Raw genomic sequence first — 27,940 nt, forward strand, 5'->3', positions numbered from 1 at the left:
TAATGTTTTTGAAAATTTTTAATTTAGTATTTGCAGACTGAGTTTTTAATGTTATTGAAATTGTGATTTTTCCGTTATATTTTTTAAAATGGAATTTTATAATGTTTTGAGTATCCAATTTGAATATGTTTAAAGTTTTTTTTTTTTTATTTGAGATTTCTTGAGATTTTTTTTTATAGATCATTGAATTTTGAATCTTTTGGTTAATAATTTATAGTTTTATGACTTTTAGTGAATTTTGAAAATAAAAATTTATTTTGTTTTTGTTTTAAATTTGTATTTTTTTTTAAAGCATGAATTTATAAATTTTGCGTTTTAAAATCAGTAAAAACAAATTTCCTATGTTTTCAACTCGATCATATAGAATTTTTCAAACTGAAATTATTACTTTTCTTAAATTTTCGAATGGAATTTAAAAATTCAAATCAAAATTAGGAAGATTTGAATTTTTTTTGAGCTTATACATTTTTGAATTCTTACAACATAAATATTAAATTTTAATTTTTTTTAATTATTTAGGTTTTCCTAAAAAAAGATATTTTTTAGAATATTATTTTGTAATTTAGGGACATTTTTAACATTTAATTTGAAAATTCATGTTTTTAATATTTTTAATGGATTTTAAAATTTCAAAAATTAAAAGTTTTCAACTAAAGAATTTTAGTATGTTTTAAGGTTTTTTAAAGTTAAAATTTTGTACATTTTTGAATGCATGAGTTAAGGAGGTATTAGACTATGGCAAACAAACAAACAAACAAACAAAACCCTCACGTTGCTTACGTTGTTTGTTCGCAAACGTTTGTTTGCAGAAACGTCAGGTTGTATACATTTTGTCTGCTTTGCGAGTTTACCGCAAACAAGTTTGCGAGTTTGGCAAACTGTCAAAAACAAAAAAGTGCGAGTTTGTTTGTGTGTTTGCCATAGTGTATCACCTTCTTTAGTATTTTTTTATTGCATGAATTTTTAAATTGAATAAGTTTAAATTTCTGGATTTGATTTTTTTTAACCGGAATTTATAAGTGTTTGACAACTTTTTGACTTTTTTAATTGGTGAATGAATAAATTTTTAAAATTCCAACATTTTATTTTTGGAAAATTTGGAATTTGTTCAAGTTTTTTAATTTATGTTTTTTTTCAACCTGAGTTTATAAATCGTAATTTTTAAATTTTGAGTTTTCTATTTGTAATTTTTCTAATCAATTTCAATGTTTCAATTATTTAAAACCACTTTTTTAAATTTGTATTTGTGTTTAAAAAAAATCAATCGCAAATTTAGGAAATTTTATAATTTTACTTTCAAGTTTTCGAAAATTGTAAATTGAATTGTTTGACGTTTTGATTTTATCAGTTTTTGAATTTTACAGATTTGAGATTTTTTGAATTTTGAACGTTACGGAATAAATAAACATTCCCAGTTTCCTTTAAAAACTCTTGCAAATCATAAATATTTGGATGGACATTTTTTTCTTTTACTCGATTCGAGGTTCGTTCTAGTTTACCTTTTCCAAGCTGTTGAGAGTGACACCATCAAGAATTACACGATTGTTAAAGTTGACCAAATTTAAGCAAAATAGAACTCAAAATTAAGTTATTTCAGATTTTCGCGAAAGAAACAATAATTCCGACCTGTTGAGGAGAAGTCTTTCTTTTCCCTTTCCTATACACAACCATTCCAAGATTTGCCCCGCCATTTCGCGTCTACACCATTCGCTCAAACACTTCTGCTTTGATTTTCCGCACCAAAAAACAAACAGTAAATTTGGATGTGCTGTATTTCATAATTTTTGTGTGTTGCATTTAAAATAAAACAAGAAAATAAACAGAAAAAATATGTATAAGACCCTAAACTCGAAAGAAAGTGTAAGTGTAAAAGCTCTGAATGTGTGTGAGTTTGGTTTGTTCTCTAAAGTTATTTTGTTTTTTTTTTTTGTAGTCCTATCAACTATTCCACATCGAATGTATGTCCAAAAAGCAGAAACATTCAACAACTTTGTTTTTTTTTTTTACTTCTTTTGCTTCTCCTCTCTAACTTCCGCGGTTTCAACACTGTTTTGCTACATCGAACTTGCTTAGCTGGTTTTTCTTTATTCCAATTTACTCCTAGATATTAATTAGTTCTATCTATCTAACTAGAATGTTTCAAAGTGTTATTTTTCAAACTGTGTGTTCGCGAGAAAAGGGGGGGTTGGGCGGGGCGTTGCGTGGCAGGGCGTGGCCGCTTCCAAACTGTATCAAACAACGGTTTTTTTTTTGCGGTGCCATTTTACACAATTGTTCTGTCCGTCACGGAAATAGTTTACACGAGAGATTTAGAGAGAGAGCAACGTGGGCGAGATTGCCTAGTCCTGCGGCCGGCCAAACAACTTGTCCTTACCTCCGCCACCAACCGTTGCCGTCGGCGTCCGGTCCACGAGCAGTCGCTTCTGCACGGAACTACCGGATGACCACGCCGGTGGCCGACGGTTGTTGAGCGCGGCTCAGTTGTGCACGGTCGCCGACGAGTGCTGCATGTTGCGCTCAAACTCCTCCAGGCTCATCGCTTGGCCAATGTTCAGCGACGGCAGCTTACCGGCCGACGCCTGGGCGAGCAGTTCGGGCGAGAACCAACGGGCGAGCTGGTTGCTCGTCGGCGACAGGCCACCGTCGCGGCCGTAGTTGATGATGCCACCGGGTTGCGGTTGGCCGCCACCGTGATGCTGCGACTGCTGCTGCTGCCGGAAGTTGGGCGGAAGTTGCTGCATGTGCTGGTTGCGGATGGCGCGTTGCTGTTGCTGCTGTTGGCGCTGGGCGAGCAGTTGCTGGAGTTGGGGGTTCATCTGCTGGTTCTGCTGGGGTGGCGGCGGTTGCTGTTGCTGCTGCGGGTTGTTGGGGTTGTTTGGAGGTTGTTGCTGTTGCGGAGGTGGTTGGTGGGATCCGAGAATGGGGTTTCCGCTGCGGCTTTGTTGCTGTTGCTGGAATTGCTGCATTTGTTGCTGGAACTCCAGGTTGGACGCGAAGGACATCTGGGCGAGTGGGGACGGGTGGGGTGGTTGTTGTTGTTGTTGCTGCTGTTGAGGGGGCTGCTGCTGGTTGGGTGGTTGCGGGGCGTTGTTTCCTCCTGGAAGGGGGGAAAGAAAGCAGGTTAGAATAGCGAATTAAAACAATACCGTCTACAATAATAAATTACTTCCCATTTCCATACTGTTTTGACCAAGATTATCTTAACTTTTACATTGTTGAATTTTTTAATATCTGATTTTTTTGATCTCAGAAATTTTATATTTTTGAATTAGAATTATCGAGTACTGTATTCATTTTATAAAAATTCCCAATTTTGAGAAAAAAAATAATTCGATTATCCGGAGTAAAATTTTGGCGAGGACTAATAAAGAAGTATAAGGCTTCCTAGTCAGAAATGTACCAAAACATTCAAAGAATGTTGCGATCTCTTTCTAGCAAAAGTTTTTTGTCAGGCGACTTCTAGCTGTTTTTTTTGGACTGACCGCACGATATGTCAGCCAACATACTTCGCTGGGCTGTGACAGCTCCAGCTCGTAATGTTTGGGTTAAAATATATTTTTTTTCACTGGACCTAGAAAGGCTTATCCACGTTTTTAAGCGAAGATGGTGTTCGAATGGTGAACATCCGAAACGTCAAAATCGCGCAGTAGCACCAACATTAGAAAACAAATGTGGCTGTCATACCATGGCACGCTTTTTTTTTCGGAATATTGGTACCACTGCGTGATTTTGACATAAACCTGGATAGAGTACGAACTATATTTATTCTATTTAAAATACCTTAAAGTTTAAATTTTTATTTTTGAACTATTGAATTTTTAAATTTCTGAATTTGTAAAATCAAGTGTCGGAATTTTATAATTTTTAACTGAAATAAATTAAGGCTTTCTAAATTTTGATACTTTCAGAATTTTAAAATTCATGACTTAAAAAAAATATTTCTTGAATTTTTAAATATTTTATCTCTTGAATTTTTGCATATTTTGATTCATGAATTTTATAATCTTAGAATTTTCATAATTTTTAATTGACGACGAACTGTATTATTTATTTTAAATCATAAGTTTTGAGAAAAATAAAAATTGCGTGATTCGATTTAATTATCCTTAGTGCAATTTTGGCGAGAACTAACAGAGAAGCATAGAAAACAACCTATTTTGTTTAAATCCTTAAGTTCTAAAACTTTTAAGTTTCTACATTAATTTTAGGTTTTTCAATATTTCTTTTTTTTTTTTTTTTTTTTTTTTTTTTGGGAGGGTGATCCAGCCGCACATCGTTGATGTCGAAACCTCTAAACTGGGCCCTCGTCCTGTCACGTCCGTCAGTAGTCTTGTCGTACATTACAACTAGAATCAGCTCTGCCAATGAATTAGTACACTTCGACCAAATAAACACTGACGCTGTATGGATCTGACTCTAGAATAAATGCACAGTTGTGTTGTTATTCTTAAGTCCAAAATGTTCAATTATTCATATAAGTCCAAATATTCATTTGCGGATAACTACCTACCTAACTTGAATTGAATACAAGATTTAAAGCAACCTATCCGAAAGCTACTCTTATCTCAAATCCCCGACATTTTAATTATTAACCAAAAAAAACGTTTCTTTTAAAACCTGTCTGGCTTCTTTTTAAAAAAACAAAAAAAAAATAGCAGTTGATATTTTACAAGTCGTGAATTGAAAAAGAGACGACCATTTGTTCGTCAGAATTCCAGTAGATCCTCGATTCGCAACAATGGTCGATACAATCATAATCCGTCAACCGTTAGTTCAACAGATCAACGAATTTAGTCCGATATCATTTCACTATTGGTTGATCGAGACTCTATGGAAATTTTGACAAATCAGAATGGTTTTTATGCTACTTGAATGAAAATCACCGATTCTGATAGAATTACTAAATTCACTGTTACAAATTTTGTCCCTAAATAACTAAAGGCAAAGTATAAAAAGTTGATATTTATAGTTAAAATCCTAAATTCTACAAACACTATTTTTTTAAACCCGCATCCTAACCTGACACCCACATTAAGATAGGGAAAAATCACATATGTAGCGGTTCATTGTACAAATGTGATATTTCCACTATCAGAGAACCTCCTTGTCTCGATGACAGCTTACCGGCCATCGATTAAGCCCTGAGACTACGCCAAAGTGGGTTCTCGCAGCATGAAGTGGTGTCCATGTGTAAAAATGGAAGCTTCAGCAATATACTGAACACTTCGATTTTAAATCCACATCGAATCAAATCATACTCTTTGCCAAACAAGCATCAAACCTATGACACTCATTATGACAAAGCCCAGGGAGGTAGTGGCCGAACTAGTATTGCATACAAAATGAACACCACCGGAAGATATAGGGGATCGGGAGGGGGAAGGTGAAAGAAAATTAGTGTAGGTGTGAGTAGTAAGAACTTGGATGACTTGAGCAGTTACGGTAATCTGAGTTTAACACTGAATAATGAAAATCTTAAATTTTGATTCAAAATAAAAAGGCCCGGAGGAAATTAAATTATTATTTAATTAAATAAGAAAATGTTACTAAACGGAGATTGATACAAAGGAAACCTAACATGTATATCAAATTTAAAGGAAAAAAAAAAACGATAGATGAAAACTAACTTGTCTAGGGAATACAAATCTTGAGGCCTTTTTCTGAGCCACGTCCTGTCGCGTCCGTCAGTATTCTTGTCCTACATTACAACTAGAAGCAGATCTGCCACTTAAATAGAACACTTGGACCAATTCAACTAATCATTTAGATCCAATTCTTTGTTATGGAAAACTAACTAACTTGAATCAATAACCTTAACTGAACTGTCTAAAAGTAACTTGAATCTCAAATCCCAAAAATTGTAATTACAAAGCCAAACATTCCTATACCTAGTTTTTAAACCTGTCTTGCCGGCCCAAACAAAAAACCATAAATCAACTGTTCATATTTTACAAGTTGAACACTCGTCGTTAAGACGACTATTTCGTGCCTTCCAATTTATTAGGACACACAAGCTTTGCAAACAGGAGCGTATCCCTATCATACCTTTTGTAAACTGTTATTTGAGTGGGAGAGATACACTCCTGTTTACAAAACCCATGTGCCCTTTTGTTAGGCTCTATTTGATCGTCAAACCTCCAGTAGATCCTCGATTCGCAACAATGGTCGATACAACCATAATCCGAAAACCGTTAGTTCAACAGATTAACGAATTTTGTCCGATATCATTTCATTATTGATTGATCGAGACTCTATGGAAATTTTGACATATCAAAATGCTTTGTATTATTACTTAAATGGATGTTTAAAATTTATGCACGTACGTTTTTTTAAATAAATTTCAAAATCTATTCTATCCTACAATGCCTAGAAGAGGCCTCTGTTTTTGTTGTGAGTAAGCGCTGGTTTCAGAGTTCATTTTTCAATTTAAAAGGGGTTGGAGACGACTAATTTGCTTCATGAACTCCTACTCGGCCTTGGGACCACCTCTTAAGACACTGATGGCTCCTAGCTAGGAATTAAACCTAGACACAGCGTCGAGGCCCGCTTCGCATGGCAAAAATGTTGGCTGGGGGGGAAGTGATATTATCACGAAATTTTATTTTAAAGCCAACATTGCTAACGGCGTCGAGGTCCTTACTCATGCCCAAGGAATTTTAGGTTTTTCAATATTTCTAGAGTTTTATTTCAAAAGGTCCTATGGACATAGGGAATCCCATAGCTTATAGCATTAGGATCATTTAAAACAACTCTGGATTTGAACTTTTGAAATTTTCGAATTTCGTATTTTTGAATGCTTCAAATTTCATATTTTCAAATTATAGATTTCTTTTAATTGGCTTTTTGAATGTTTGACTTTGTGAATTTTAGAGTATTTGCATTTATAGATTTATGAATTTTTCAATATTTAATTTTCTAAATTTTAAATATTTTCTTTCTTGAATTTTTAAATTTCATAATTTTAATAACTCCGTTTTTTTTTGTAGAACGAACTGTAAAATAAGAAATTTAATAATTTGATTATTTTGAGTGAAATTTTATCGAGGACTTCGTTTAATAGAGTACGAACTGTATTTATGTTTTTTTCCAAGTCCCTCAATTTTAGAATTCTTTTATTTGAATTTCAGAATTTTTCAATAATGTAATTTCTGAGTTATTTTTTTTTTTTAGAATTTCATTTATTAATAATTTAGAATTTTAGAATTATTGAATCAATACTCAAGTACGAACTGTGTTTGATTTTTTCAAATCCCACATTTTGATAAGAATTATTATTTTTTGTTATTCGATTATCCGGACCGAAAATTTGGCGAGGATTGTTTTTTTTCAATTACCTCGATTTAAGAACATTAAATATTGTTTAACTTATTAAACTTTTAAATTATTGAATTTCTGAATTTTTTTATGACATAATTTTTGAATTTGTAGTTTTGTATGTGTGAATTTGTGAATTTTAAAGTTTTTTAATTTATAAATTCTTTGTTTTTGAGTTTGAATTTTTAAATTCTTGAATATTAAATATATAATATATTGAGTGTTGAATCATTAATTTTTGAATCTCAGAATTTAAATATTTTTTAGTTTTATATGAGAAAAATAAAAAAATCGTGATTCTATTATCCGGAGTGAAATTTTTACGAGGATTCTAATAGTTGTGTATCAACTATATATTTGTCAAATCCTAAAATTTTTGATTTAGTATTTTTTTTTTATAAAATTTATTGAACTTTACAATTCATAAATTTTCGGCTTTTCGAATTATTTAACTTATGTATTTTTGAATAACATAAATTTTGAATTTGCAATTTGGAACGACTTTGTGATTTTAAGATTTTTTTTATTATTAAATTCTTGATTTATTTTTATTTTTATATTATAGCTATGAATCCGAATAATCGAACTGTATTTGATTTTCACAAATCTGAAATTTTGAAAAAAATAGAATTTTGTGATTCGATTATACGGAGTTAATTTTGGAAAGGATTGAAATCCGTAGTAACAGTTCAATAGGGCGAATCTGCGTTTGTAAACAAGCAGTCTATCCCCCTCTTACTTGACGTGAACTGTCACTTGAGCAAAAGGGATAGACGCAGATTCGCCCTATTGAAGTGTTACTACGGAAATAATTTATTACAAACCCCTCAATTTTGGAATTTTCAAATCTAGGAAATTATTTTTTATTTTTTTTTATTTTTATTAAATTTTTGAATTTAAATTTTTGTTGATATTTCAATTAAATTTCTGATTTTTTTTAAAGAATTTTTGAATTTGGAATTTTGTATGTGCGACTTTGTGAATTTTTGAATTTTAAAATAGTTGAAAGTTTTAATATTTAATTTCCTGAACTTTAACTTTCTTCATTCTCAAATTTTTGCATTTCTGAATTTTAATATTTTAGAATTCGAATGATCGAGTACGAATTGTATTATGTATTTTTTTCAAATCTCAAATTAGAGAAAAATGAAATTTTTGTGATTTGATTATCCGGAGTAAAATTCTGGCAAGGACTAATAGAGAAGAATACTGCCGCTCGAAGCTAGTCCGTCCCATATGTAATTTCGTCAATTTTGAGGTAATGATGCAGTTTGGTTCAAAATCATTTTAACTATCAGAAAAACCAATAAAATGTAATACTTTGTTCTAGAAAGCCAGAGAAAATCCACTTTTTCGTTAAATTCTAACACGTAGCCTTAGGGCATCTCCAGCGCTGGGGTGCAAATCAAATTTGCACCCGGCTCATGAATACCGAGATCAAATTTGCCACCTTGAAAAAACACCGTCATCCCCACCGCTAGCGTAGCAAATTTGCCACCGAAACAAGCCCACCGCGGGGGGCAAATATGGGTTTTTATCATTTTTTGCTCTCGTTTACCTTCAAAATCAATAATTATGTGTTGATTCATGCCTAGAAATGCTAAAAGTTTATTAAACTTTTTAATCCTATTGGAAATTTCGAAGAATTTCATTTTTCGAAAATGTCGAAAGTTAAACCATTTGCTACCCGATTTGATTCCCACCAAATTTGCTCTCGAGTTTGCCCCCGAGTCTCTCACCGCGCGTAGCAAAGCAGGTATCAAATTTGATCTCAAGTTCATCTGTAGAAGAAAAATATGTGTCGGTACCTGTCGGGTACTCATTTTCTGATACCCGACAAGTACCGGCAAGCCGGGGGCAAAGTTTTGAATGCGTGTTTCGGAGATTTTTCTATGTCTGCTCTTGTGGGGCTTCAAAAATTCAGAAATTCAAAAATTCAAAAATTTAAAAATTCAAAAATTCAAAAATTCAGAAATTCAAGAATTCAAAAATTCAAAAATTCAAAAATTTAAAAATTCATAAATTTAATAATTCAAAAATTTAAACATTTATTTTTTTTTATTTGTTTTATTATTTTTTTATTTTATTTATTTTTTTTATTTTAATACTTTTTTACAAAATTTTAATTTAAAAAAAAATATTTTTTAAATTATTTAAGGCCGTTGCAAACATTTTTCAAAGTTTATGTTGCCCCAGCCCCACTTTAAAATCGGTTCGAAAAATCATGGGGAAAAAACCATATTTTTTTTCAAAAAGCTTCCAAATTTTAAAGGAAATGTAAGTCCATCCAACTCAAAACAATTAGAAATGCATTTTCCTGCGTTTAAAATCATATTTAGCATGTATGGGTTCGGTCAAAAATATTTTCAATTTTTGTGGAATTCCAATGTACAGCACCGCAAAAAGTTTTTTTTCGGCGAAAAAAAAATCTCTTCAATAATTGGATATTTTGAAACTAATGATTGCAAAACAACTGGGCGGGTTTGAAATGCATTGTAAAACACTTTTTTCATTTAAATGTTGAAAACATAGCTTGTTATTTCAATTTTAATTTTTTTGCCCCCTTCCCCCCACCACCCCCCCCCCCGCTCGACCGGGACCAGAGTCGAGGAACATAAACTACAAAAAATATTTGCTACGGCCTTAATTTTTTTAAATCTTTTTATTTAAAAAAAAATTAAATTTTTGAAATTTTTAATTTTTTTTTTAATTTTTTTACAATTTTTTTATTTATTTTTAATTTTTTAAAATTTTTTAATTTTTTAAATTTTTTAAATTTTTAAATTTTTTTAAATTTTTTAAATTTTTTAAATTTTTTAAATTTTTTAAATTTTTTAAATTTTTTAGATTTTTTAAATTTTTTGAATTTTCTAAATTTTTTATTTTTTTTATTTTTTGATTTTTTTAATTTTTTAATTTTTTTAAATTTTTTAATTTTTTAATTTTTTTAATTTTTTAAATTTTTTAAATTTTTTTAATTTTTTTTTTAATTTTTTTATTTTTTTTAATTTTTTAAATTTTTTAAATTTTTTAATTTTTTAATTTTTTTAAATTTTTTTAAATTTTTTTAAATTTTTTAAATTTTTTAAATTTTTTAATTTTTTTAAATTTTTTAAATTTTTTAAATTTTTTAAATTTTTAAATTTTTTGAATTTTCTAAATTTTTTATTTTTTTTATTTTTTGATTTTTTTTAATTTTTTTATTTTTTTAATTTTTTTAATTTTTTTTAATTTTCTTAATTTTCTTAATTTTTTAAATTTTTTAAATTTTTTAAATTTTTTAAATTTTTTAAATTTTTTAATTTTTTTTAATTTTTTTAAATTTTTCAAAGTTTTTAATTTTTTTAAATTTTTTAATTTTTTAAAAATTTTGAAATCTTTTAATTTTTTTAAATTTTTTAATTTTTTTAAATTTTTTAAATTTTTTAATTTTTTTAAATATTTTTCGTGCTTGATTTGATTTTTCCGTGCATAATTCCATTTGATGCGGTAGCAAACAGGCTGAATACCGGGTAGCAAAGTGAAATCCTGTAGAACTGAGAGCAAATTTGCTACCGCGACAGGTACCGCGATGGGGTTGACGTCGGGTGCAAATTAGCTTTGCTTCGATGTTTGCACCCAGCGCTGGAGATGCACTTATGGGCGGTACAACTTTGACACGCGTTTTTCTCGGCTTGTTGTTTTTACATATGGGACGAACACGATTAGAGCGGCAGAATAGAGAACAAACTGTATTTTTTTTTTCAAATTTCTAAATTTTAAAACAAAAAAAAAATCCTTATTTTTTAGTTTTTGAAATTTTTAATGTTTTGTTTTTAGACTTTTTAGTCATTTTAATAAGTTCATACATTTTGAATTTGCATTTTTAAATTCTAATGCTTTTGAATGTTTAAACATAAAAAAAATGTATTTTGAATTTCTAAATTTCCATTTTTTATTGGTTTACCTACTTTGGTTTGGTTTTCAATAAGTTTACGGATTTTCACGGTTCAACGATATTTTTTGTTTGGAAAGCCATCCACAAGATAGGAGAGACTTTTTGCCCTTGAGGTGACAGTTTTTGGTTCCATGTCCCAGATGCAAGCAGTTTTGCCCCTTCAACCCGCAACTCACCCTTCAAGATTGGCCTGCCCTGCGGTTTGGCCATCTGCGGCATCTGCTGCTGCTGCTGCTGCTGGCCCGGGTGCGGCTGCTTCAGGTTCCACGGAATGTTTCCGCCGGGCATTCCCGGCTGCTGCTGCTGCTGCTGATTTCCACCACGCGGCGGTCCCTGCGGGTGTCCCATCGGTGGAACTCCAATCGGATGGTGACCCATTCCCGGATGCTGCTGCTGTTGGTGGGGAATCTGCGGCGGTGGTCCCTGCTGCTGATTTGGTGGCGGCGGAGGCGGATGCTGTCCCATGAGGGCACTCAGATTGCGCTGCTGCTGCTGGGTCAGTGGATTGCTGAGGCCGAGATTGCCGAGAATATCGCCGCGACGTTCCTCCCGGTTGGCCACCGCCGCGTTGCTGACGGCCGTCGCCAGCTGTTCGTTCTCCTTTTCGGCGGTCATTTTGCGCAGCACCGAGGTCGGCGTGAAGGCCAGCGGAGTCGGGGACGAGGTGTGCTGGTGGGCGTGGTGTTGCTGCTGCTGCTGTTGGTGGGACTGGGGCTGGGGTTGAGGTTGTTGAGGAGGGAGAGGAGGTTGGTGCTGGTTCTTGGCCGGGGACGTGATGGAACCGATGACGGAGGGGGTCGTGATGGTGGAGGCAGGAATGTGGGGTGGCATTGGGCCGCCGTTGCTTGGGGGAAGTTGCTGCTGCTGTTGACTAGGGGCAGACGATGCAGGGTTGCCAGAAGGTGCCGAAGTCGTCGTTGTAGAGTTGCTGGGGGCGCTGGAAGATGGCGCCGAGCCGGAGTCCGGTTGGTTGCTGGAATGAGGAATGGTTTCATTAGTTTTTGCATCGACAATAAAAATATTGTCGTTATTATCAGAAATCGTATCGAAATGGACCACAGAAAGTTAATAATTTTCTAACTAGCAGCACTGTCAGCAAGAGGTGAGCATTTTCAGTGACGGGTATCTTGTTTGACAATTAGGACATCTCCACCGCAGAGATCTAATTGCGTTGCAAACCAATCAGTTGGATTCCAAGTTTTCTAGGGAAAAATCATCCAAACGGCACTAGCAGCGACTCCATTTCCTATTTTGGAGGCACTTGTAAAGACCGGAACTATTTTTTTTAAGGATGATATCTCGGATGAGTTTTCAAAATGCCGTAAGAGCCATTAGTAAACAAAGCCCCTTTTGCATCGGTATTCGACCTTCTTATGAAAAACTAATTTCAAAAATGCTTGAGATTGTTCATCTACACGTCCTTCAAGAGCCCCTAACTAAAAATAAAGGAAATTTTGTTTTAATTTGGAGAAAAACGAAAATAAGTATCGGAGGCTACGGTGGCTCGTACGGCTTTTTGAAAACTCATCCGAGATATAATGATTACTAAAGATTTTACAGAACATTTCAAACGAACGTTCTACACTGTGTAATCTAAAACTAAAAAAGTAAAAACATGGAAATTCCAAGCCATGGTTTCAAAACTTGTTTGAAAAAAAAACTTTGAAAAATATTTGCAACTGGTTAAAGAATTATTTTTTGAAGGCTTCAACATTGTAAAAAACATGATGCTAAAAAGTTGAAAACATAGAAAAAAATAAATAAAAAAAACGAATAAAAAAAAATCTGAAAAATTACAAAATAAAAATAAACTTAAAAAACGGTTAAAATTCAAGAAAATCTTGTTTTTTATAATTCAGAAGTTTGTTTTTTAATTCCTGAGAAATTTTTTTTTTTAATTTCAAAAGCTTATTATCATGTTTTTCATTTAAAATAATCAATTTTTAATTTCTATTTATTATTTATGTTTGAATACTTAAAGTTGCTCCAAAACTCGAGGCGTGGCGTCAATATGGCGCTGCCCTCATTCCCGGATTCACCTTAATAGATATTCAGAAATTTTAAAATTAAAAAAAAAATAAGTGCTTTGTAATTTTTTTTTTGAATTCAAGAACATTTCTATAGTAAATTTTCAAAACAACCTATGAGTCATGGGTTTCCTATGCAGATAGGACCGTTAAATGTGTATATTTAGGGCATATGCGCTATAAATTCTTATTTCTTTCAATTTAATAACGCCAAAAAAAAAAAAAAATCTGCAACATTTAATGTTTACCAATTTTGTAACACGTATAAGAGAAAAAAAACTTGCTAGTTATTTTTTTACAACTTTTGCTTTTTTTAAAAAAAAATTATGTTTTTAATATTTTTTTAGTTTGTCAATAATAAAAATTTTATGTTCATAATATGTTTGCTACTTATATCTGTGTAAAATTGTGATTTTTTTTTTTGATGTCTTGAAATTTTAGATATTTAATATTTATTTTCAATAAAAAAAGAATGTTAACAATTCTGAATTTTGATTAATACAAAAGAACAGAACAGTACTGTATTTTAAAAACCCCTAAAAATTCAAAATGTAATAATATTCAAAAATTGAAAAAAAAATATAAAGAAAAACTTAAAAAACATAAAAAAATATTTAAAAAAACATAATAAAAAAATTGTATACATGAAAAAAATAAACAAAAACTTGAAAAATTGTAAAAAAGTAAAACCTTATTTTTTATCAAATTTAATTTTTTTTATTTTCTTTAATTCTGAGAAATTTTTAAAATTAAAATTAATTTTTAGCTTTTCTGAAATGTTTGATTTTGTATCTTATTTTTAATTTTGAATAAATCAATTTATCTTTTTTTATGTTTTCAAAACAATTTTCATTTTTTGATTCTTAAATTTTTTTAAACACATTTTTTTTGTTCTTTTTAACTCAAGAATTTGTTTTTTTTTTCTTCTAAAAATTGAAGTCAAAACATTCCGATACATTCGGAGCTTGAATCGGAGTTTAAAGAAATTACACAATTCTGTAACGGTTTCATATGCGAGACCATTAATGAAGCTTGATCAGGTTTTGATAAAGTTTACAGATGTGAGAACACTCAAAATTTGATAAAATCCTTGGAAAAAGGAACATAATCTTTCTTTCTTTAATTTAAAAAAAAATTTTAAACATTTTATTTTGCTTAAGAAAATTTTGTAGAGTTTTTACATTTTTTTTTCTCGTTTAAAAAAATGTAAGATTTAAAAAAATCTGAAATTTCTAAATTTTTAATATATTTTAATGAATCATTTGCAAATTTAAAAACGCTTAGTTAAAAAAAACTCAAATTTCATGAACTTTCATAAGAAAAAAATATATAACTTAAGGTGAAACTGTACGCCAGTTATCAAACAACTTTTGACTAAAATCCATTTCTGAACTTGACAAATTGTTTACTACCGACCTATTTAGCATCTGCAAAATATGGCGCTGCCTTCCCTTTCACTTTAATAGAATTTTAGATGTCGTGTTGGACAAATATTGTTAGTCTTAAGAACTTCTAAGAACGCTTCAAAGTTGAAATATTTAAAAATAGCATTTTAAATGAACGATTTTGAGGGGAGACTTCAACGCGCGACCATGGCCGAACAAGCGACGAACCGAGCTCTCGCTGTAAATTTTTGCTGATTTCGCTGCAATTTAAAGCTTTTCCTCGAATTTTTGAAGCAAGCATTTTTCACAATTCCCATTTTCCTTACGGATGCACAGAATAATGACAGAAGAGTGAATGAAGAGCCCTGTGCAAGAAGAGTCTCTTCGGAAGGGACAAAGGCTTTACCGGTACCCGTACTCGTTCGGTATTAAAAACGCTCATCATCATCGTCATAACAACCGCAGGCAGGCAGGCTGCTGGGTCGTAAAATTTAAAAAAATCTAGAAGTTTGAAAATGAAAAAAAAACAAAATTTCAATAATTTTCTTAATTCGAAATTTTTTTTAATCGCAAATTAAGAAATGTCAACCAATTCATCCAGTTACTAGCTTGTTTGTAACTTTTTATGTTTTCAAGTTTTTTTTTCAATTTTGAATGTTTTTTACATTTTAATTTGTCAATAATAAAATTTTGAGTTTATAAATTTGTTGCTATTTATATCATTGTAAAATTGTAATTTTTTTTTGTGTCTCAAAATTTTTGATCTCTAAGATTTGTTTGTAAAGCAGGTATTAGACTATGACAAGCAAATGAACAAACTCGCTTTGACGTCGTGTTTGACTGTTAGCAAACTTGCATACAAGACAAAATGTACGCATTTTTTTTTTTTTAAGGGCGCGTTTGCTTGTTCGTCACAGTCTAACACCTCCTTAAGGGCGCCATCCCAAAAATGATCACTCACCGATTCTGCTGCTGTTGCTGCTGCTGCTCCTGGCGCTTCCGATAGTTCTCCCTCTGCTCCTCGAGCTTCTTCCGGATGAGCGCGTTCTGCATGATGGACTGCGTGTGGAACTGGAGCTCGCGCGGCGACGGAATCCGCTGGGGCATTCCGCCGTTGGGCAGCGGCGACAGTCGCATCTGCTGCTTCGAGTGGTGCTGGAACAGCAGGTTGGCGCTGTTGGCTGCTGCGGCGGCGGCGGCCGCGGCCACCACCGGTGGGGTCGCTTGCGGGGGCAGGAGCGGGACTCCGCCCGGGCCCGGGGACGGCTGGATGAGGATGTTGGGGGAGACGACGCGGGGGCTGGGCGTTCCGAGGGTGGCCAGGACTGAGGAGACGATTTCGCGGTGGTTTTGGGCGGTGGCTGGGTTGGCCAGCTGTTGCCACAGGTTGTGCTGGGACACTTCGCCGCGGGCGACGCCGTGCAGGAGGGCTTGCGCTTCCGGGCGTTTGAGGATTTCTGCCTGGCGGACGTCGTTGACGGAGGGTGGGAGGTGCTGCTGTTGCTGCATCTGGTTGAGGTGCAGCATTTTGTGGAGGAGTTCGTTCTGCTGCTGCTGGTGCTGGTGGAGCATGTGGTGCGGGGGAGGTGCCTGGGGAGGCATGTGCGGAGGGGGGCCGCCTTGCTGGTTTTCGGAGATTTGCGCGAGCAACTTCTTGAACGACTCCTGCTGCTGGTCCAGGTTGGAGGGCATCGGTCCGTTGCCGGGGCCGTTACGTTCCGCGGAAGGGGTTATCAACCGGGGGATTGGGGGATTAACGGGTCCGTTGTTACCGCCGACGCCTCCCGGCCGTCCATTCGCATCGTCCTCGCGACGGAATCGCGCCTCCAACTCTTCAACGCTGTGGATTTGGCCGACGTTCGGCGCAACCGGGCCACCGCTCGACACGCCGAGCAGCTGCTGCAGATTACGGTTCTGCATCTGTTGATGATGCTGCTGCTGTTGATGGTGTTGCTGCATCGAGGGATGCCCGAGAAGTGGGTGCTGCTGTCCGTGCGGCGGATGACCTCCCTGGTGGTGACCCTGGTGCTGCTCCCTCTGTTGCTGCTGCTGTTGCTTATCGCTGCGCTGGAAGAACTCCAACAGCGAGTTGCTGGAGTTGTTGGAGGTGCTCGCGGCCGGTGAAATCGGAGCAAAGTACTTGTTCGAGTTGGAGTCGGGAATGTTTTGGTGGTGGTGAGGTTGATGCTGCTGCTGCTGCTGCTGTTGGGGATGGGGATGCTGGTGCGAGTGGGGTTCGTCGAGACCGGCCGAGGTGAAGTCGTTGATCATGTTGTTGATTTCGTCCTGCAGCGAGGAGCGACGACTGTCGAACAGGTTGGACTGGGGCGGCTTATGTTGTTGGGCATTTTGCGACTGTTGCTGCTGCTGGCCTTGGGGAGTGTTTTCCTGGCGGAACCACTGCGAGAAGCGCGAACCACCGCTGCTGCCAGTTTCCTTGGCTGGAAGGTCGGGCTGAAAAGAAAAAGTTACGGATTAATGAGTTGTTCAAAGCCAAGAAGAAAAACGCCAGGGTGACCACCAGATTTCGATTTTCAAATTTCCGCTTTTTTCCCGAGATGAAAATTAATTTTCCTGGTAAGTTTTTACGTCAATTATTAATCTGACCTGAGTATCAAAATACTATTTTATATTTTCATGTCTTATGAAAGCTTTTAAAAGCCTGCACTAGTTGTGAACGAAGTATAAAGCATGCGATTTTTCATCTCAATCCCATTACATTTTTCCAAAATCAACAAAAAAAAACTTTTTTTTTTCGCTAATTCTGTCAATTTTTGCTGTAAAGCAGGAAATTTATGTCAATTTTTTAAAAATCATTTTCATTTTAAAATAGAGCGAAGAAAATTTTATAACTACATAATTAAAACAGTCCAGACTCGATTATCCGAAGGTTTGTATGGAACTTCGGATAATCGAATCACGAACAAAAAAAAATGTTTTCGTATTTTTTCATTTTCTTGTTTTTAACATAAAATTTGAGTTCTACGATCCCATTTTAGTCAAATTTGAGTTCTTGATTGCCTATTAAAAAATAAAATGTATTTTTTCATTATTGCAACACCGCCATTTTGGCCGCCATCTTGAATTTAAAAAAATTAAATCTAAGCTCGACAATCAAAAATTAGACAACGAAAAAAAATAATGTTTTTTTCGTCATTCGATTATCCGAATTTTCGATTATCCGAAGTGAAATTTTTCCGAGGCCTTCGGATAATCGAGTCTGAACTGTACAACATTCATGTAAAAATCGTGAAAACTTTTCAAAAGGGCGAAATGGATGTGTAAACAAACAGTCTATCCCACGTGACAACTTACACAAAAAAAAATTGTATAAATTCAAGATGATGTTTGTATAAAAAAAGTGCCTTTTTTGCAAGTAGAAGTTATCATCAAGCGTGACAAACTCAGAAAATATTTGTTTAAAGGATATCAAAGTTTTTACTATAAATTTAAACTGAAAAAAATAATCAGAAAATACATTCAACTCAAAAGATAAAGGAGCTATTACACTACTGCAAACAAACAAACTCTCACTTTTTGACTTCTTCGTTTGTTTGCCTGGATTTGATTTGTTTGTGCGAGTTTGTTTGTTTGTTTATTTGCGGTAGTGTAATAGCTCCTTAAGTCATTCTTATAATCTTTGTATAAATTGACTCAATTCAACTATAACATGTTAAAATTTCAATACTCTTAGTAATAATTTTTTTTTCTATAATGTAGCAAGGCCGTTGCAAATATTTTTCAAAGTTTATGTCACCCCCTCCTTCAAAATTGATCCGAAAAATCAGGCGGCAAAAAAATATTTTTTCAAAAATATATCAAAATTTCAATGGAAATAGAAGTCTAATCAACTGAGAATAATCTAAAATGCCTTTTTCTGCATTGATAATTGATAATATTCAACATGTTTGGACTCGTTTAAAAATATTTTGAACTTTTATGAAATTACAATGTACAGCGCCGCAAAAACTTTTTTTCTCGCAAAAATAAAATTTTAGTCAGTACTTAGAAATTTTGGAAATCAATGATTGCACAACAACTGGACAGGTGTATGATGCATTTTAAAACGCTTTTTTCGCAATTTTTAACTTTTTTTTATTTTTTTACGACTTTGATCAGAGTCGAGGGACATTAACTTCAAAAAATATTTGCAACGGCCTAAAATGCTACAATTTTCACAAAATACCATTTTTTTTTTCGAAATTACTAGAATTTTCCAAATTTGCAATATGGGTGAAAATTTAGATGCATTTTTACATATTTTTTTTGTAAAATATTAATATTTTCGCAAAATAATCCTATTATTTGAAAATACTACAATTTTCATAATTCTCAATAAGGGTATCACAAATGAGCGATACTTTGTATGCCTTGTCACTTTATATTTTTTTTGAAAAATAGTCAAATTTTAAAAAAAAAAAATATTTTTGAGACTACAATTTTCAAACGAAGCGATATTTTGTATAAATTTTAACTTTATTAGAGTTTTTTGGTATATATTTACTTTTTTTTTTTTATTAAATACCACATTGTTTTTCGAAAATACAGTAGTTGTTCGGTAACTGGGCTGAGACCGTAGCCCAGTCACCGAATGTTACTCGTTAACTGGGCTGAACAAAAAATAACGAGGGGACCACCGATGCATAATATTTTCCAGATGAAATATAAAAATAAAAGTTACTCAAATTTATTTACAATGCATACTTTTCATATTTCTTTAATTCTAACTTGAAATTAAACAAAAGTTTGAAAAAAAGTTTTTCTATTTATTGAATATGATTTTTGCATCCATTAACCCCTCAGTCATTTTGGTTTGTTTTGGTTTTTTGACGTTTGTCTGCTTTTTAACCGGGCTACAACCCAGTTATCGAGCGCCCTGTTTGCAATATGGGCATCCTACGAAGTGAAATTTTGTTTGCATTTTCACTTTATTCTTTTTTTTTTAAATAGATTCAAATTTTCACAAAATATCGTATTTTTAAAAAATACTTCTTTTTTTTTAATTTGAAATATGGGCAAACGATCACAAGATCCTCTGTAATTACTCTTAGCTTTAAGTAAAATGTAATTACAAAAGCCGACTCGGTCCTAACCAAGTCCCAGCACCGAAAAGGACCTAATAAAAATAATTTTATGAAAAAAAAATATGGGAAAACGATATTTTGTATACATTTTTACTTTATTAGAGTTTTTTTTTTGGTAAATATTTACTAATTTTTTTATTAAATACCACATTTTTTTCGAAAATATTGGATTTTTTCATAGTTTGCAATATGGGCATCATACAAAGCGATATTTTGTATGTCTTTTCACTTTTTTTTTTTTTTTTTTTTTTGTAAAATAGTCAAATGTTTACAAATACATTTTTTCAGAAATACTAAAATTTTCATAATTTGCAATCAAACGAAGTGCGATATTTTGAATGCCTTTTCACTTAATTACAGTTTTTTTTTTTGCAAAATACTAAAATTTTCACAAAATACCATTATTTTCGAAAATACTTCACTTTTCATAATTTGAAGTATTGGTATCATATGAAGCGAATTTTTTTTTTGTAAAATACTCAAACTTTTATAAAATACCAAATCTTTTTCCAAAATACTAAAATTTTCAATAACAAGTAGAATTTTTGCATGCATCTTCATATTTTTTAATTTTTTTTTTTGTAAAATACTAAAATTTGCACAAAATACCGTTTTTCCAAGTTTTTTCGAATTTTCCTAATTTTCAATATGGGTATTTTACGAAGTGAAATTTTGCACACATTTTTACTTTATTAGAGTTTGGTGTGTAAAAAACTCAAATTTTCACTTATTTCCCACTTTCAAAATTACTCAAATTTCAGTGAAAAATAAGGTATTTTAAAACTTTGAAAATTGAAGTATTTTACAAAAAAAAAGAACTATAATTTAGCGAAAATACATGCAAATACCCTAATATTCTTATCGAGAAAAAAACCTTATTGAACTTATTTAAGTGAAGTTTATCGAATTTTAAAAAAGCTTATAATATTTTTCCCGAGGTGACCACCCTGCCAGAAGCACCCTCATACTCACGTAAAGCAAATTCGTCGGCAGCGCGTCCAGCTTGAGAAAGTCCTCAAAGTTAAAGTCGTCGTCGGGGGCGATTTTGGTGGTCGTTCCAGCGCCCCCACCACCGAGTGACATCGCGCCGGGGCCTGCCCCGGCACCGATCGGCCCAATTGCGTTCGATTTCACCGACGAGCCGTCGCTCGCGCCGTCCCCGGGCGTCCGATCCAGCGATTCTCCGGCGGCAGGTGCCGCCAACGATTGATTCGCGTTGGTCTTGTCCAGGTCGTCGGAGTTGTTGTTCCTATCGTTGGCGTCCGACGACGACTTGTCCTTGGAGTCGTCTACGGACGGTTGGTCCGACTTGTCGGGTTCGTCATCCGGCACGGGGTCGTCGAATCCACGCAGCTCGATCGTGTCCGTCTGGCAGGTTGGCTCGCTGAACCACTCGGGTTCTTCGTCCCGGTGGTCGTACCGGCCGCCACGGCCGTGGTGGCGGTCGTTGTACCGATTGTTGGAGTAGCCGCCGTGCCGGTTGTCCCGATCGTCGTCGTTGTTGTTGTTGTTGTTGTTGGAGTATCGCGAGTTCATCCTCGAGCCACGGTTGTTGTCCTTGTTGTCGAAGCGATCGTAGTCTCGGTTCTGGGGTCGTCGCTCGTACCGATCTTCGCGGTCGCGCTCGCGACGCTCATCCCGCTCGTCGTAGTTCTTCCCGCGGAACTCCTTCTCCCGGTCGGAACGATTTAGACGGTCGGAATCTCGCGGTTCGCGAGCATCGCGAGAGTCTCTCGCGTCCCTCGGATCTCTCACCTCCCGCGGCTCTCGCCCACCTTCGCTGCGATCGTTCCGGAAGCCAAGATTCCCGGACGCGCGGTAGTCGTTGCTCTCGGGAGCGTCCTTGTCCGGCCGGTAGTCCCAGGACACGTCCCGCGACAGAATCCGCCCACTTCCGATGCGACGCTCGCGAACTCCGCCCAGCAGATCCCGCTCGCTCCGCAGCAACCCACCGCCGATGGTCAACCCGGGACCGGTTCCGGTCGTGGGCGCCGCCGGCATCTGGCAGCCCATGTTGAAGTTGCGCCGCTGCGGCGACAGCACAATCCCGTCCTCCTTCCGCAGCCGATCCTTCGGATCGCGCAAATCCATCCTCCTCGGACCACCCCCGTTACTTCCGGGACCTTCCCCACCACCCCCATTACCAACCCGCTCACGATCACGATCACGCTCTCTCTCCCGCTCCGCCCTCCCACCACCCCCCTTCCCATAGCTCCCACCCCCATTCCCCTGCGGATACTCTTCCTCCCCACCTTCCCCCGCGACCGGCTTCAGCAAACTCTGGAACATCTTCGCCCGCTTGTCCGTCACCGAGTCCCGTATGCACGGCGGACTCCTCCGCGACAGCTCCGTCCCACGCAGCCTCAGCAGCTGCTCCGCCGAATACCGCAACCTGGCCGCCGTCTTCCCACCCCCCAACTCACTCCCGGCCGGGGCCGTCGACGACAGGATGGCCGGATCCATCGCTTCCAGCTCGCTCCGTTCCGCGTCCCCCACGCCACCCTCCTGGTGGTGTTGCTGCTGCTGCTGCGATGACGTAGAACCGTCACCACCTCCACCCCCACCGCCGGAACCAGTTCCGTCCTCGGCGATGGACGGAGTTTGGCGCAGGGTCTCCAGCAGCATCGACGATTGCAGGTCCACATTGATGGCGGGCGCGACGGCGGGTTCCGACGACGACATGGCCGCGCAGTGTGTCGGTCGGTAGTTGGCTTTGTCCAAGGAGTTCTCAACCAGGAGAAAACAACCCACGGTTCACGGACGACGAATTTCGATTTGCGTTTGCACTGTTGGAGAGAAGAAAAAATTTCGTTTTCACTTTGAGGTGGACGGAGAAAGAGAGAGAGGGAGAGGGAGAGATGGAGAGAGTGGGGACTCTTGCACGCACCAACACCAACATGCGCAAACATCAACGAAGAAAACGTCACTCGATTTTGATGTTTGACGTTTTGGTGTTTTGAGCGTTTCGAGGTGTGCTGAATTTTGAGAGGTTTTTTTTCGATTTTTCAAAACTAAATATTTATTTATATTCTAGAGTTTATTTATTTAGTAAAAAAGGTGTTTATTGGTTTATTGATAATGTTCCAACAATCAACTACCCAACCTTCACGTAAATGGGATCGCAGAACTCTAATTTGATGTTAAAAGTCAGAAATAAAAAAATACTCAAAAAATATTTGTCCATTATCCAAAATTCTGAAGAAACCGTATAATCGAGTCTGGAATGTATATTAGGGTGGCCGATATGCAGAACAGCCATTTTCTGGACACAATTAGGCCTCAAAACAACTCCCAAAAATTAGGGGACGATCTGAGCAGATCCGACTACATATTAGCAAAGTATTTCAATGGTGATTTTTGTGGAAAAAAAAAACATTTTTTTTTATCATTTGATTTTTTTTTATTTTCTTTATTGTGGCAATTGAAAAACTAACAGCCATCAAAATAAAAAAAATTGCTTCAACTTTATCGAAGAAAGTATGTTGCTTCTGGCAAAAGATACAAGGTACTCAAAACCTGTCTTAAATGTCAAATGTTTTAGACAAGTTTTGAGAAATTTTCAAAAATCAAGTCTGGAGCAACATAAAAAAAATGCGCATAAGCATTTTTTCAGCTTGAGCTATTTTGCAAATTCCGAGACAACGGGTAACTAATCAACAAAACCCGCAGCGTTAGAAGGTAGCTGGGAAAACCAGCTATTGTTTTGTGAAAAAGTTACCTGTTGTCTCGGAATTTGCGAAATAGTTCCAGCTATCAAAATGCATATCCGCTCTTTTCTTATGTTGCTCCAGAAATGTAGAGTTTTTTTTTAATGTCCAATAAACTTTTTTTTTTGCTTTTTGGGTGTTCGGAAACCGCTTTGAGTAAAAGCAAAAAAAAAAAAAATTTGTTTATTAGGATTAAGGCTGCTACAAATATTTTTAATTTTTTTTTGTCAAAATCGGCCCGAAAAATCAGGAGGCAAATATTTTTTTTTTTTCAAAAAAAACTTTTAATGGAATTTAAAGTGCAGTAAGCTGAAATCCATTTAAGAGGTTGCATACATGTAGAAAATTTCAAATTTCAGAAAATTCAATATATTTCACTAAAAAGATGATTTTTAATCACTCCTAGAAGTTTCATGAAGATATTTCGTGACTGAACTGAGTAAGAGACGATTTAAGTTCACAATTTTGCCATGCGCAAAGCGAACTGTCAAAATTTGTGAACGTTTTTCTTTAAACACCAAGTTGATTTACGGGTGCCATGATATCTCGAGGTGGGATGTACCAAATTAGCTGAAATTCGGAGTGAGGACTCCCAAGACATATCCCGTGTGCATGACAAAGCCCGATTTTAAAATTTTGTTTTAAAAAAAAAATACAAAAATCAAAGACTGACGATTTTTTACATGTAAAACAGAAGAATATTTTTATCTATTTTAAAATAAACTTTTTGAAAATCGGCCTTCGTCATGCACACATGACTGGTTTAACGAGTATTCACCACAATTTTTAGCCAATTTGATCAAAGCAGTGTTGAGATATCGTGGTACCCATTTTTTGAAACTTCTAACTTAAAATAGCTATATCTCGGCAATGGTACATCCAAATGTCTTCATAGTTATTTTGTTAATAGATCAAAATGTATATTTTTGTTTTCGTTAAATCATACATTTTTTGAAAACCAATGATTGCAAAACAACATAACTAGTGTAAAATGCATTTTTAAACACTTTTTTCAGACAAATTTTATAAATAGAACTTGTTATTCCAATCTTTAATTTTATTTATTTTTTTTGGCTTTGAATTTTTTAAGTATTTTTGAATTTGAGAATTTTTGGAACGTTTTTTTATTACGTAGCGTAAAAAAATATTGTTTGACCTCTTCCCCCCTTCGTAACAAAATTTCTATACAAAACAAGCTCTTCCCGGCAAACTTCGTCCTGCCCTTGTTTGGTTCCTGACGTTTCTTGCTTGTTTGCTAATTCAGCCTCCTGTGATCTAAGTTTGAGTTTACGTAACTTTTCCCATACAATCCACAGATTTTCTGGAATCGGTTCCAGAGTGGCCAAAGTTGTATCTTTTTGGCGTAAGAACCTTCCTTGGACTTATACGAACCCAACGCAACAAAGATCACCTCGATCCGACGCTCCGTATTGAACTGATTCGCGTTCGAACAAAACCGTCGAAATTTTTTATATATATAGATTTAAAAACTTTGTATGGAGCGTAACACGGCCTCCAACCCCCCACCTTCCTCCCCAACTGCGTTACGTAATAAATGAACGCTCCCTTAAGAGATCAAGAATTGAAGAACTTATTAAGAATTCATAAATATAAGAATTTAATTATTTGAGAATTTAAAAAAAAACAAATTTCAAAGAATTTCAAAAAATAAGAATTGGGGAATCAATAATTAGAATATAAAAAATAAGAAGTTATTTTTTTAAATTTTAAATTATTGAATTTCCGAGTTTTCAAGTTTTTCAATTTAAACATTTTGATTTTTTAAATATTAAGAATTTGAATTCAATAAGATAGAACTTAAATACTTTTGAATTTTAAAATCACAGAATTTTAGAATTATAGAGCGGATTTCGAATAGCATAGCATAGCGGATACTTCGAATAGTATAGCATTGCTGGAAATAGAATAGATAAAAATATTGCACAGTTCTAAAATTCAGAAATTTAAAAAAAATCAAAACTGCAAAAAAAGAAATTCTTAAATTATAAGATTCTTAAGTTTTCTAAAATTTTAAAATTTATAAATCTGTAAATGCTGTCTTAGATTACAGAAATCAGCTACATAGCATTTTGGAGTTATGTTTTAAGTCAGAGAAATATAAGGGGAAAAAATAACGTGTTTCTTGAAATATCCGGATAGAAATTTTGGCAAAGATGTTGGATACAAAAATTGACAAAAATTACTGCGCATGCTGCGGGGAAGTATGAACATTGGGTTCCCCTATTTTCAAACATATTTAAACAAAGTTTGCATGGAGAACTAGGGCGGTTCATCGCGCTTGCATACAATCCAGAAATTGCATGCAATATGTAAAAGGAGCGAACCACACTTATTCCCGTGATAAACCTTGGAGAAAAATTAATAAATTTTGAAATTACTTGCCATGATTTATTCTTTTTAATGAAAAAGTCATGAAAATGCATTACAGTACACACTCCATTATCCGAAGGCTTTGGCAAAATTTCACTTCGGATAATCGAATAACGGAACATTTTTTTTTCGATGAATTTGTCAATCCAAGATAGGCAATCAACTATTAAATTTGACTAAAATGGGGTCGCAGAACTAAATTTTGATGTTAAAAGTAAGAAAATAAGAAATTACAGAAAAAAAATTGTTCGTGATTCGATTATCCGAAGTTTCATACAAACCTTCGGATAATCGAAACTTCGGATAATCGAGTCTGGACTGTGTACACTTTTTAGTGGAAGTGTACTGTAATTTTTTCTTACAAACTAAAATATTTGCATGCTTAAAATTGTTATCAACGTAGGAAAATGCACATTAAATTGTTTTCGATTAATTGTACGTCCATTTTCTTTGCAATTTTGAAGTCTTTTGAAAAAATATGTTTAAGCCGCTGCAATTATGTTTATGCCGCTTCAAAAAAAAAAAATCGTCTGGTCTTAGATTTTTTATTTTAAAATTATGGAGTTGGAAACTCTGAACATTAAAATTACAAAAAAATCTTGCAGAGGCAAGGGACATAAACTTTGAAAAATATTTGCAACTTCCAATTGCGCCCTGATAAATTATTTGTAACGGCTTAGGATTTTTTGTAATTTTGATATTCACAGTTTTCAATTCCAAAATTTGGAATTTTAGAGTTTTCCAATTTCAGTACTTTGAAATTATAGATTTTTTGTATTAAGGTTTTATAAATTTCTTATTTAATTTGTTTTTTTTTAATTTTTTATGAATATTTTATGAATACTGATATTTATGAAATTGAGTACGTGAATCTTTCAATTTATTAATATTCATCGCAAAACTTTTTTAAATGTTTCAACAAATTCGTTGAATAAATAAATAACTAGAAAACAAAAAAAAATATCTACGCAAAATTCAGCACACCTTTTTTCAATGTAACCTACCTTGCCGAACTGTTACGCAGAGTTTACACGCACACTAAACTGTCACACTGCACTTTCTTCTCGCTTCTTTCCGTCTCTTTCTCACACACTTGCGAATAAAAAAAAGTTCGTTCCCCTCTCCCCGTTCACTCCTTCTCCTTCCCCCTTCTTCGCTCGACCGTCCGTTTGGCTCTGAGAGAGGTTTGAGGAACAAGAAAAAATCCAAGTTGGCCTGACCAGAAGGCGAAAGTCGGAACTGTGTCCGGGACGTTTTTCGGGTCCAAACCCGCGCGACGGCCTCGGAAAACACCGGAAACGACACGGCACCGTACGAAACTAGCGATTGCGACACTGCTGGCCAAGGACGGGACCCGTTTGCGCACCGAATTTCCGGGAACTTTCTTCCGTAGACAAAAACTTAAAACCGAGCAGCCATTAATGGTTGCAAGACGAATCAAGGCGGTAGAGTGAACTAGCGAGGGCAGGTGAGGTGTGCTGGGCTGTACGCTGGTGTGCGTGCTGATGCGTCATTGCTGTCGAGAATGAAAGGGGTGACGTCCATATAATATGCAGCATATTTTTGAAATAGATAATTTATGTTTTTAAATAAATTAATAAAAAAATATATATTATTTTTGTTTATATTTAATATATAAAAAAATAAAAAAAATACAGTTCAGACCTTGGTTCAGACTTGATTATCCGAAAGTTTGTATGGAAATTTAAATAATCGAATCATGAACAACATAAAAGTTTTTTAAAATATATTTTCTTACTTGTTACATCAAATTCGAATTTCGCGACCTTATTTTAGTCACATTTGAATGTTTGATTGCCTTAAAATTATCAAATGCATTTTCTCAACATTTCATCACTACTATTTTGGTCGCCATCTTGGATTTAAAAATTGTACATTACTTTGGAGTAGTTAATGAGTCATACTTAAGCTAAACAATCAAAAATAAGACAAAGAAATATATTTTTTTTCTTGATTCGATTATCCGAAATGAAATTTTCCGAAACCTTCGAGTAATCGAGTCGAATCGAGGACCGAAGTTTGTACTGGATAAAAAAATTAAATAACAATCCACGATTTCAACATTCAAATGAAA

The 27,940-nt window shown here is 34.9% G+C and overlaps 1 protein-coding gene across 1 annotated transcript; it reads right to left on the reverse strand.

The window, feature by feature from the left end:
• Positions 1 to 1,754: 1,754 nt before the first annotated feature.
• LOC120431264 (neurogenic protein mastermind) lies at positions 1,755 to 27,317 on the reverse strand. Its single transcript, XM_039596401.2, has 5 exons — positions 26,850 to 27,317; positions 20,720 to 22,533; positions 15,625 to 17,117; positions 11,428 to 12,224; positions 1,755 to 3,097 (listed from the first exon to the last, which is right to left on the reverse strand). The coding sequence occupies exons 2-5, from the start codon at positions 22,427 to 22,429 to the stop codon at positions 2,478 to 2,480; spliced, it is 4,620 nt and encodes a 1,539-aa protein (XP_039452335.1). The 5' UTR covers positions 22,430 to 22,533; positions 26,850 to 27,317; the 3' UTR covers positions 1,755 to 2,477.
• Between the last annotated feature and the right edge of the window lie 623 nt (positions 27,318 to 27,940).

This window comes from Culex pipiens, chromosome 1 (assembly GCF_016801865.2).
Source record: "Culex pipiens pallens isolate TS chromosome 1, TS_CPP_V2, whole genome shotgun sequence".
Taxonomy (NCBI): domain Eukaryota; kingdom Metazoa; phylum Arthropoda; class Insecta; order Diptera; family Culicidae; genus Culex; species Culex pipiens.